The sequence below is a fragment of the Montipora capricornis genome, chromosome 3 (genome assembly GCF_036669925.1).
Source record: "Montipora capricornis isolate CH-2021 chromosome 3, ASM3666992v2, whole genome shotgun sequence".
NCBI lineage: Eukaryota > Metazoa > Cnidaria > Anthozoa > Scleractinia > Acroporidae > Montipora > Montipora capricornis.
This window is the reverse complement of record NC_090885.1, coordinates 59,477,480-59,490,114: the sequence shown is the minus strand read 5'-3', so window position 1 is coordinate 59,490,114 and position 12,635 is coordinate 59,477,480. Positions and strand designations below refer to the sequence as shown.

At 40.8% G+C, this 12,635-nt stretch overlaps 1 protein-coding gene across 1 annotated transcript in view; it reads left to right on the top strand.

Annotated features, from left to right (window-relative positions):
* Positions 1–10,410: 10,410 nt before the first annotated feature.
* The window catches only part of LOC138040666 (uncharacterized), a 2,575-nt gene continuing 350 nt past the window's right edge, over positions 10,411–12,635 (top strand). The window contains exons 1-4 of the mRNA XM_068886348.1: positions 10,411–10,543; positions 10,737–11,383; positions 11,482–11,884; positions 12,408–12,635. The exon at positions 12,408–12,635 is cut by the window's right edge and continues 350 nt beyond it. Of these exons, the coding sequence (XP_068742449.1) occupies positions 10,411–10,543; positions 10,737–11,383; positions 11,482–11,884; positions 12,408–12,635 (1,411 nt within the window). The remainder of the gene's footprint in view (positions 10,544–10,736; positions 11,384–11,481; positions 11,885–12,407) is intronic.

The following is a 12,635-nucleotide window of genomic DNA, read 5'->3' as shown; positions in this document are numbered from 1 at the left end:
ACGTACCCTGCCACTCGAATAAAGTTCTGTGTAGCTTGCTACGCGGTACGCAGAAACTAATAAATTCAAGTTGAAGTATGTAATTTATTCAAACAGTATTTCTCGTTCTTAAAGCGTGACTCGCGAATTAAGTAGTGATCAATTGTGAATTTTAAGGTTAGATTAACTACATTTTTCACGAGATCGTGCCAAGAAAATAGCGCTCGTTGCAGTGATTAGGTCTAAGCACTCTTAAACATTTTAGCTTTTCAATTTACGGTTTGCCTAACTACACTTTGCACGAGATCGTGTGACGAAAATAGCAATCGTTTATTGATTAAGCCCAAGCGCTCGCTTCAGTGATTCTGCAGTTGCTCCGACAATTAAACCATCTCGACCGTTCAAAAACAATCGCCTGTAGCGCTTCTTTCTGTTTCGGCTTAAGTTTAAGGTTTCCTTGTCCTCTACCCAAAAGAATCTCTTCAAGAATACTTTCGAAATCCATGTTTATTCCGCAAAATCACCCAAAATCACAACAGAGAGTACGAACATGCGCAGTGATAGAAAAGCCCGTATTTCGGGCCTCGCTGGCACTGAGCATTCTCGAACTCGAACTTTACCAGATCTCCCTTCCGTATGACCTTGGGAGATCTGGGTACGAGATTACAACAGCATTTGATCAGAGGGACTGAAAAATCTAACTCGGGCTTTTCGCCACACTGGCTGTATTTTTATTTTTTGTGGTCACATTCAGTCATGAAGCCCTTCAAGCTAATCCAACCAGGTCTACCACATGCTAGAAGAGTTAGAACACAAACCGGGGATTCCATCACCTAAACTAAATTCCAATTCGTTCAGATAGAGGCCATATGAAAACTACTAGGTCACAAGTAAATATGTTAGCCTTGTTAAATAAAGTCTTGAAAGTCAAACCATTTGCTGCACTTTCTTTCTCCTCCCTTATTTTAATTTCTTGAATGTTGGTCCAGGAATGCACGTCAGTTAGATGTAAGCGCAATTTTTGTATCAAACGCGAAGTGTCCATGTAAGTCTAAGGATTTGCTTCTTGCCGCCTGTATTTACTTGATTAAGCGCCGCGGCTTTTATTTAATTTTGAGCGTGTCCGATGCAGCGTTTACTCGAGGGCGGCGTTTAATTGAGTAAATACGGTATTCTAACGATTCTAGCGATAAGGTGAGTGCAAGGGATAGCTTTATTTTTGGGTGATGATAAATGCAGCTGTTGATCTTTACTTGACGAACGCAGGGGAAGGGGGAGGGGAGGTTGCGCTGATAGATACAGCAGGCGCGTAGCGTGGTCATTTTTTCAAGTACGCACAAGTACATGTGATCTAGAAACCTAAGTAAAGTGAGCGAAAAATACTGCGTTCTTTATTTCTTGTCGAAATAGTTGTGTGAATACAAGCAAAGAACAAAGCGTCTTGCCCTTATTTTGAGCAAACTTGGTGCAAACAAAACATTGTTTTGGTTGTGCTAGCGTGACTGGAATTGTCAAGAACGTTCTCGGAACGTCTCTCCTTTGTCACGAACGTTCTTGGAACGTCGCTCCTTTGCAACCTGGCCTTTTTGTTACACCCTGGCCAAACAACACGGCATTGTTAGTGCAAAAAAACAAAGGTACAATGCAAAACTAAGTTAGAACATGGTATAGCTTTTGTTTTAGTTTTTAGAATTTAATCAAGTGGTGCTTTCATCACGAAATCTTGGTTGCGTACAAGTAAAACGTTAAGAATAGAAACAACTGCTAAAAATTTCAAAATTTTCTGGTCACTTCAAGTACGCACGTGCGTATATGCGTATAGGACGCTACGCGCCTGTACAGAGACCTAGAAAATCTTTTTCAAAGTCCAAGAGAACGCTACGAAAGTTGGACGCAACGACCGAGGACTGAGTTGTTGCCTTCGATTCGAGTAGCGGATCTTCTTTCGCCAACCTCGTTTCCAGGACTTTTTTCCGCCAAGAGTAGAGCGGGCGGGTTAACCACCCACCCTACTCTGGGATCGAGGTTGTTCTCCCGCCCACCCCAGGAGGCAAGAATTAAGAGAGAGGCCCTGGATACGAGGTTGAGCCATCCCGTTCAACGGAAAACTATGAGGAGCTTAACTTGGGTCAGGAATGTGGGTCCCCGCTGTTTAGGTAAAAAAAAATCACCAAAATCTCAGTGGGAGTTGTAACAAGACTCGCACTAAAAAGGCAGAGCGAGAGACAAAGGGAGAGAGAGGTGTTAATCTCGACACATTTGTTGGGCCGACTTCGTCATAAAGTTTTAATGACGACAAAATAGTCCAGAGGCAAAGTAAATCAATCTGAAATATTTTCTAAAACACGGTTAAAACGGCCAGCATCATGCAATTAAAAAAATTCTTTATTCTCTTCGTTTCTCTTTATTTCAAATTAATTTAAACACAGGCAAATTATATCTTAACTTTCAGGCTACCGAGATGCAACTTGTTTTGCCTGGCATACACTTTTCTCAGCAGCAACGGTGAATTGGTTCTTTTCCGATTTTAAAGCAATCCATTTTTAAGTTTTATACTTATGGAACTCGATAACTGAGGAATAAAACTCAACAGCTATTACACCTTCGAACATCTGCTTCCCTAATTCTCCGGTTAAACATGAAACGTTAATGATCGATGTGTTGGTGTATTTGTTAATTTAAACACAGGCAACTTATTTTGTCAGTTAACTGTCAGGCTACCGAGATGCAACTTGTTTTGCCTGGCATACACTTTTTTCAACAGCAACGGTGAATTGGTTATTTTCTGATTTTAAAGCAAACCATTTTTAAGTTTTATACTTATGGAACTCGATAACTGAGGCATAAAACTCAACAGCTATTACACCCTCGAACATCTGCTTCCCTAATTCTCCGGTTAAACATGAAACGTTAGTGATCGATGTATTGGTGTATTTGTTAATTTAAACACAGGCAAGTTAATTCTTAACTGTCAGGCTACCGAGATGCAACTTGTTTTGCCTGGCATACACTTTTCTCTACAGCAACGGTGAATTGGTTCTTTTCTGATTTTAAAGCAATCCATTTTTAAGTTTTATTATACTTATGGAGAATAAAACTCAACAGCTATTACACCTTCGAACATCTGCTTCCCTAATTCTCCGGTTAAACATGAAACGCGTTAGTGATGTATTGGTGTATTTGTTAATTTAAACACAGGCAAATTATTTCTTAACTTTCAGGCTGCCGAAATATAACTTGTTTTGCCTGGCATACACTTTTCTCAGCAGCAACGGTGAATTGGTTATTTTCTGATTTTAAAGCAATCCATTTTTAAGTTTTATACTTATGGAACTCGATAATTGAGGAATAAAACTCAACAACTATTACACCTTCGAACATCTGCTTCCCTAATTCTCCGGTTAAACATGAAACGCGGTTAGTGATGTATTGGTGTATTTGTTAATTTAAACACAGGCAACTTATTTTGTCAGTTAACTGTCAGGCTACCGAGATGCAACTTGTTTTGCCTGGCATACACTTTTCTCAACAGCAACGGTGAATTGGTTATTTTCTGATTTTAAAGCAAACCATTTTTAAGTTTTATACTTATGGAACTCGATAACCGAGGAACTGGGAAATTGAGCATGCCCAATTGTAGCTGTGTAAAATTTCATTCCGGGCTAATTGATTTCCCAGCATGTCACAGGGAGGCACATTCAATATTAATCACAGACTTATCAATTTCCTAGCTGCTATCATGATATCCTGATATCATGAAATTGAACCTAACAGCAATTATTTTACCTCAACGTTTGAGCGTGAGCCTGTATACCGGGAAGGCTTCCAGCACCCAATTCCCCGACGTCAACATTGTTTACTGCCTCCATAACTCGTTTGAAAACATGAATACAGAAATCCATGACATTCTGACGAAGACTGCTCAATTAATCCCCCCACAGAGGTCAACCAACTTCGTCCACGTTTTTACCAGAATTTCGGACGGCGAGTCTAATCTGCAGGTCACAGGTTGCAGGTCATTGTTTCACCAATACAGAAGTATCCTAAACATTCTTAAAAGCTAAAGGTTAGCTTTTAAGAATGTTTAGGATACTTTCTGTATTGGTGAAACAATGACTGACATGTGACCTGTGACCTGCGATCTGCAGATTAGACCCGCCGAATTTCGGAACGTGATCACCATTTTCCCGCAAAAAAATTATCGACTTGAAGGCGACAAATCTCTCTTCGAAAGAGCTGAAAAAACTTTCGTTCAACAAATTGGCTAACATTTTACCCTGGATGCCAGAGGTCTTCTCGCTCACCAGCGGCGAGGAGCGTCGAAGTAGTGCTGGTCGGCGAGAGACGACGGCGACCTGTACCATTTTTCCCCGGGTGAGAGAGTTAATCCATAAATCCTATAGAACGAAGAATGGTTCCGTGTCCCATCACTAACCGCCACTGTCGATACGCGCAAACGAACTGAAATAGATTTGTGTTCCCCACCATATTCATCTCGCCCCTAAATATGGTCATTCAATAAAAAATTAACTACTTTTTTTCACAGTACAATCTGATCGATCCTGAATGCTTCAACACTTTTCTGAATACGAAACACCTTTTGTGCTATGTTTTTAGCCTTTGTTGATGGATATCTACACCGTCAGGAGACGTCCAGCCGAGAATTCCTGAGTCGGCTTAAGCTCCTCATGCAGCGGCAGACAACATTTTGCCAAAATTAAAATAAACTGTTCGATTTCGGCTTACAAATTCTGCTTATTTTCTGCCAATTACGTACAGATATCAAGCAACTTATCAAAAGACAGAGCCAAGCTGGAATAATTAAGAGAATTTTCATGCTTTCATGCAAGGCCATCTGAAGGATCCAGCGCCGTTTGAAATTTCCCGTTTCGCGTAGTGACGATGCTAAAATTCTCTATTATCTTATTTACACGGTTTCAAGTTTTAAACTCTGAATATCAACATAAGGATTTCGGCTTTACTTCCCTTCGTCTTACTTGGGGAAGGGTGCGGAGCGTATTTGTTACGAAGAGCTTCTCTGTTAGTCTCTTTTAAACCATATTAGAAAACAGTCCTAAGAAAATACGTGCGCTGATCGGTTAAAAATCGTGTTTCTATAACTCGATGGAGACACAGAACTAGCAAAAGCTGTTGACGTAGTGATGGCGCGAGCAAAGAGAATTTACATTTTTAAATTAGAGTTAACAAGTTGTTTTCCTTTTTCTCGTCGCGTTGTTTTCTAAATAGAAAACATGTACTCCGTGTTTCTATCGAGTTTTAGAAACACTCGTGAAAGTTTGGGAGAACTCGAGAAAGCTGTGGAAACACTCGCCTGTGGCTCGTGTTCCCACAGCATTTCTCGTTCTCCCAAACTTTTACTCGTGTTTCTATAACTCGATCAGAAACACGGTACATGTTTTCTATTTCTTAAATTCAAACCAACTTTATTATTAAACTGCAAACTGTTTGGAAATATCATTATGCTCAACAAAGTCAGTTGCACCACCAAAATTAACCAAGTTAGTGTTATATTCAAGAAAACACCAACACAAGATGTTCCAGCGCTTAGATACCTAGTATAAAAGAATCAGTGGTCGTCCGATACTCTCCCAACCTCCTGCCTCAAGGTTTGCTCAGGCAAACAGACACAATGTATATGGGTTATTGACCAAGCGTGAGGTCAAGATAGCTGGATATTGGCCAAGTTCTTTTCTTGCGTGTTTATGGACCGAGACGAAGTCGAGGTCCATAAACAAGCAAAAAAAGAACGAGGCCACTATCCAGCCTTCTTTACTGAACAAGCTTGGCCAATAAAGGATTTACTATATGGGATAAAACACCAAAAAAGTGATCTTTGATCTTGCAGGACCAAGCGAGAAATCCCGAGGGGGCAGTATACCTCCACCTTGCCCGCTCGAGTAGCCAATCACAGCGAGGGATTTGGTTCACGGAGCTAGTCATATAATAAAGGACAAAACAGCACAAAGGTTCTTGTTCCCATCCGTGTGTCGTATTTCAATTCTCCAACAGAAACCGGCCAAATCTAAGCAAGCCCGAGAGGCCGGACGCGAGATAAAAGGAATTTATTGCCCATGATTTATGCAGGTTATATCCAATTTTCGCAAAAAAAAAAAAAACTCTGAAGATGATGTGCTGGACAGTTACATCAACGATTTTCTCATTTTCAATTAGTGTATGCAATAACCCTGTGAATTCTCTGGCAATGTAACCAATGAAACCATCCATTACCATGGTACATGTCAATGGCTATGGCATTATTGTCCTTTTCATTAGTTGGCTCTAGTTTCAGCTGCACTTGGACCTGACAGTTTGCTATCAGTTTTCTCTATGTCATTTTCAAAAATTCCTGTCTTGGCTTGTCGTGGGCACCATAAATACATTTTCATGAACTGAAATTTCACTAGTGCTGAAAGTACTGTCATGTAAGCAGTTTGACTATCAGGGGGCTATCTTCACCAGATAAGCAGGATTTCTCTGAACAATAACCCGGCCCAAAAAACAGCTGGATTGATATCTTATTTCAAAAGGTAAGCACAGGTGACTTAGTTTATGTTAAGATATGTTTTGAAACATTACCTGAAAGCAAGTAATAACAGAAAATCTTTCTAAAATCTACCAAGGGCAGGCTTCAGTGACATGGTGAACTAAAATTATATTTTTAAGGACAGACTTTTTACAGTTTTCCAGTCCATTATGTGACAAACAATAGAACATATTTCCTTCTTCATGAATTTTCCTCTTTGTCATCCTTTAAACTCTCTCCCCCGCTAATGTTTGTCCAAAAAATATTCCATGGCCAGCCGTTTCTGGGAAAGACGAACAGTTGCACTCAACATTCATCCCCACAACATCTCTAACAATGGAGCAACCGGCAAAGTTTCCTTTGGAGGTCGAGGCGGTTGAGCAATGGCTGTTTCTGAGACTAGGATGCTCTCCTCGTCGCTTTCTTGAGGATCAAACTACAACATGAGAAGAACGATCTCTAAACGTCACGGTGTTGTACATTAAGCCAAGAAAATCTGTACTCACACAGTTTAAAATGACGATGGCTCAATCCCGGGGGCTCAAGCCTCAAATACAGGGGCATCCAACGACCAATTTGTTGTAAAATGTATTATTATACCCCAGTTAATGAAAATAAATGTTATTAAGGCATTTTAAGGTGTTTTTCAGTGTTGCAGTGGCCACCGAGCCACTGCAGAATTACGGCTTTAAAAATGGCCCTGTAATCTGTAGTTACTACCGACGCCGACTTCAGAGCATGTAATTTGCTCGCTCAGTCCATCTAATTTCCTCGTTCAGTGGAAAAATGCACATTCGTCTTTCCAAAGGAATTTTTTCTCGAAACTGAAATGGGCAAAAAAACTCATTGAAAGTAAATAAATTGAGCATGTCGCAGCGACGTAAAAAGATGCAAATGGAGCTCTCAAACGAAGTTGACTCTGCGTCCTGTCTATCAATGGTGTCCATGTTCACTACAACGCAGAGATGTGTTTCCCTTGAAGTCTGGAGGCAACTCACTGAAAAATAGAAAATTCCCATGACGCATTGCGCGCTACTGTCCAACCTTCTGAGTGTGACATGCTTAGTTAGTTATTTCCTCTGTTGCAGTTTGGGCATTCCGGTCATCCGGGATTTCCTCTAGTTCATTCACCATTTGTGCAAACTAGGTGGAGGCTGATTCAACAGAGTCAATTTCCCTCCACAACCCTCCCTTTTTTTACTTTCTTGTGGATGGCAGGTGTACCCTCACTTTCGGTGGGATCATGTCTTCTATATTTGGGTATTTCCTAGGTTACCATGTTAATTTTCAATAACCGGCCTAGCCCATCATGATCAGGGCTTGGTCAAAATATCCCAAACATATGTGTTATTATTTGTGTCCCTGCCAACAATATCAGGCAGACTGTATGGCGCATGAAGCATAAAGGAAAAAAAAAAGTGGGAAGTAAATTCCAAGCGATCAGATATCCTTCCATTAACGTCAAACCTCTCCATTTTCACGTAACGTAGTCTGCTGGCAGCCGGTTTTTTCTCTAAGGGTCTCTAGGACGAGCGCTTAGTTACCGCGAATATGGCGCTATATGGCGTTGGCCGTGTCTCGACCCATTCCCCTTTAGCCAAAACGTCTCGCCTCATAACCCATACTGAATTACGAGAGAAAAACAGACTGCCAGCAGCCTACAAGTAATGTATCAATAGCCTGTGATTCACCATCATCTCACTGATCTGGGCATTTGTCTACATGTCAAGCTCTTCTTTTGTATATAGAAATCTACAAAAAAAGGCCAGCAAGATTTCAGTTGTACAAGGATAAAGGCGTCATTTTTGAGCTTCGCTTTGAAAAAGAATGTCTATTGGAAAGTGGTTTCCATTTCTTTGTCTTGCGATCACAAGTAAGTGAGCCTTCATCTCATTATTTTGCTGCCTGTTATAAATATTTTCATCTCCACGTAGCAGGAAGTGTTCAAAAAGTTGACCACGAAGCTTCTTGTGGAAAAGAATGAAGAAGAACTAAGAAATAACAATAATTAGGTTTTGTCCTGGTGTTTACACTTTTAAGGTAGGGTAACCCTGGCAGGCGAGACAACTTTTTCGCATGTAAACAGTTTGGCTCGACAACCCGAGACAAGACAGCAAAATCTTAAATGCGCACGCATAAAATAAAAATCAAAGAACAAACAATTTGGGAGCTTATAAATATTTTTAGCGTTTACTTTCGAAAGAAAAGTTTTTTCCAGCCAAAATTCTCACCGCTGTCAACGGAAACTCTCGATTCACAAACAGCCTTTTATTTAAACTACATATTACTGCTGCGTTAAGATTGTCAGTCCATTTGCTGAATGTGAAAACGCAACTATACTTAATAAAAACGAACTAGAAAGAAAGAAAGGCAAATGATCGGATACGCTTTTTTCGAAGATGCGTCTTAAAATATATGCATAATTAAGTAGGGTCAACTTTGTCTCGGTCACGCAATTCTCATATTGACAGGGTACGCGAGACCATATAAACAGGCTGTTGAAAACTGGAAACTAGTATACACGAGCGATTTAGTTTGATTGACATGTGACGGGAGACATCTGAAAATTCAGAATTACATCTCGTTTTCGGCGGAATTACATCTTGTTTATCGGCGGTATTTTATATATCTTGACTGTGTATTGGCGGTATTATATCTCGGAATCTTAAGAAATTGTCTCTACCAGGACTTGTAAAAGAAGTCATCTATCATTAAGAGTTTGGATCATTAAAACATTTGGTGCCGAGGATTGACAGAGTGAAAAAGTGAAATTAACCTCGTGTAAACATGTCGTCGGACCCAAGAAACGCCTGAAGAAGAAATACGTGGTCCGGGAAAGTCATCGCGCATTTGTTAGGAAAACAATCCTCGCGGCAAAGGAACAAATCGATAAAAACGGGGAGATCCTACCGTTGTGAATAACCTCAAATCCTTGCGATGTATAGGCTCGATTACCAGCCGCTGTTTCGGGAAATAAGCCAGCGCTCACTCCCGAAATCTCGGCCGTCTCTTCTCGGGGAGGATACCCGAACTCGAGTGAGCGGCGGAAATCGAGCCTATGCGATGTACCGTTCTGGATAAATTGTCGGACCTCAAAAATTATCGATTTGGTAGACGAAACGAAAATAGAACAAGACGTGAGCAATAGCTGTGACTTCGCCAGCGCTATTCAAGCCTGCATAGTCGACCTAGAAACAGCAATAGAAGCTGAGGAAAATACTGGAAAGGGTCAGGAGATACAATGAACGACATTGGGTTCGCAAAACTCTAACTCAAGTATTCAGGCGGGAACACAATCAAACGCGTCAACAATTCCGACCCACGCAAAGTTCGGCAGGTATTTTTTGCAGGTTGCAGGTTGAAATTTTATTATAACTGGATATACTTACCGCGACAGTTACATGAATAGCTAACCTTAGGCCTAATTAGGCCTAAAGAAAGTTTTTAGGCCTAAGGTTAGCTATTCATGTAATAGTCACGGTAAGTATATCCAGTTATAATTAAATTTTCAACCTGCAACCTGCAACCTGCAACCTGCTAAAATACCTGCCACGCAAAGTTGCCCAAACTGGAATTGAGAAAATTTTCAGACGACCCAATCAACTGGCATCCCTTCTGAGAATCGTTTGAATCACAATTTCTGGTTTAGCATTGACAAGCTCGAATTACAACCACGCGATCCAACTTCAGTCTAGACAAGCGCTTCGGAAATAAACAACTCATTATTTCGAAACACATCGAATCGCTCATGCAGCTCCCAAAAGTAATCGACGGGAGCGACTTAAAGCAATTGCGCCAGCTTTTGGATTGAACGGAGGCGACAGTTAGAAGTCTAAAAGGAATCGGTATTTCGACTGAGACATGGAACATTTTTGACACCTGCAATTATGGGAAAGATCCCACAAGAGTTACGCCTCATCCAGAGTCGCGGCACATCTGAAGATTGGGACCTTGATACATACAATCATCAAGTCTTTCACAGAAGAATTGCAAATTCGAGAAAGATGTACTTTGGGAACGGTAACCGAGCAAACAAAGTTAAAAGAAAAACGAGAGTTTGGTTTTGGAATTCGCACAGGTCAAAACACGAGACCCCCCATATCGTCAACCCTGTTTGCAAAGAACGAAAGACCACAGCTATCTAAGGATAAATGGTGCACTTTCCGCAATGAACCTCATCCAACTGTCAAATGTTCTGTTGTTACCGATCCAGAATCCAGAAAGAAAATTCTACGTCAAAAAGGAAAATGTTTTGGTTCTCTGAGGAGCGGTCATGTGAGTCAAGATTGTCAAGCAAGGTGTCATCCTTGTAGTGGGAAACACTATCCAGAGTTTCCAATCACGACCAGAAAGGCTAGAGACAGCAATCGAGAACTAACTGTGAGTACAAACTTGTATTATACTCAAGACGTCAATAACAAGTGCATCTTGTTACAAACGGCCAGAGCTAACGCCAGAAGTCCTCAAGGAGGAAACTCTTGCAATGTGAGAATCCTTTTTGATTCATGTTCCCAAAAGTCTTATAGAAGCGCACGGTTAAGGAGCAAATTGAGCTTACCACCAATTGGAAGCGATACAGTTCTAAGACAAACTTTTGGAAACAATGAACCCTCATTGAAACAATGTAGCATCGTTCACTTTGAATTGGAATGTCAAGACAATTTGACAGTGTTCATTAATGCCTATGAAGTCGAGTTGATCTGTGGTCCCATCACAAACCTGACCATTGAAATTGCACAGCAGTGTTACCCATATCTTCAAGGCTTGCCTCTGGCTTATCACTCGCGAGGTGATGAGGATCTAGAAATTGATGTCATGATTGGAGCAGATCATTACTGGTCTGTGATTCAGAATCACATGGTAAGGGGGGGGGGGGGCTCCATGGACCAGTGGCAATTCACACAAGATTAGGATATGTATTGAGTTGTCCTGTGAATGCAGCAAGTGCGAATACACAGTTATCAACTGTGAACGCGTCCCATGTTATGAAAACTGAATGTCAAGTCATTGAAGAGAACTTAGTTTCAGATGATTTCTTACTGAAAGAGGAGCTAAGTAAGTTTTGGGACTATGACACTCTTGGAGTAAAGGATGGAGAGGGAGATTTTCTCGAAGACTATCTTACCAAAGTGAAGTTCAATGGAACCCGTTATGACGTGTCTCTTCCCTTCAAGACTGAACACCCGATCATTCCAGACAATTACTTGTTGGCACAGAATCGCCTTGTTTCTTCATTGCAAAGATTAAGGTCCAAGCCAGAATTGCTCCAACAATATGACAGTGTCATGAAGGAAAAATTAAATGCTGGTGTTGTTGAATTGATTGACAAGATTCACGATTTTAGATACCCTTCCTGGAACTGTACATTACATTCCTCATAAAGAAGTATTGAAAGAAGACAGAACCACTACTAAACTACGTGTGGTTTATGACGCCAGTGCTAAATCACGCCATGAGCCAAGTTTGAATGACTGTCTCGTACCAGGTCCTGCCTTAACTCCATTGATCTTTGATGTGTTACTGAGATTTCGTCTCCATAAAGTGGTTTTGATTGGTGATTTAGAAAAAGCATTCTTGAACATTGAAGTCAATCCAGCAGAGAGAAACTTGTTAAGGTTCCTAAGGGTAGATGACATCTCCATTGATCTTTGATGTGTTACTGAGATTTCGTCTCCATAAAGTGGTTTTGATTGGTGATTTAGAAAAAGCATTCTTGAACATTGAAGTCAATCCAGCAGAGAGAAACTTGTTAAGGTTCCTAAGGGTAGATGACATCAACTCCCCGAATCCAGAAGTGATCACACTGAGATTCACTCGTCTTGTTTTTGGCCTAGTTTGCCATGCTCCCCATTTATTTTGAATGTAACATTGAGGAACCACTTAGCAAGGTATGAGATCATTGATCCTGAATTTGTGGCTGCTGTTGTAAGAGCTTTGTATGTTGATGACTTTGCATCTGGAGAGAACTCGGTAACGAAGTGTTTTGAACTTTACCACAAGTTGAAGTTGCGGTTCAGAGAAGGAGGTTTTAATACGAGAAATTGGGCATCAAACAGTGGAGAGTTAACTGAAATGATCAAAAGAGCAGAAGAATCTTTGTCTTGGGAACCGG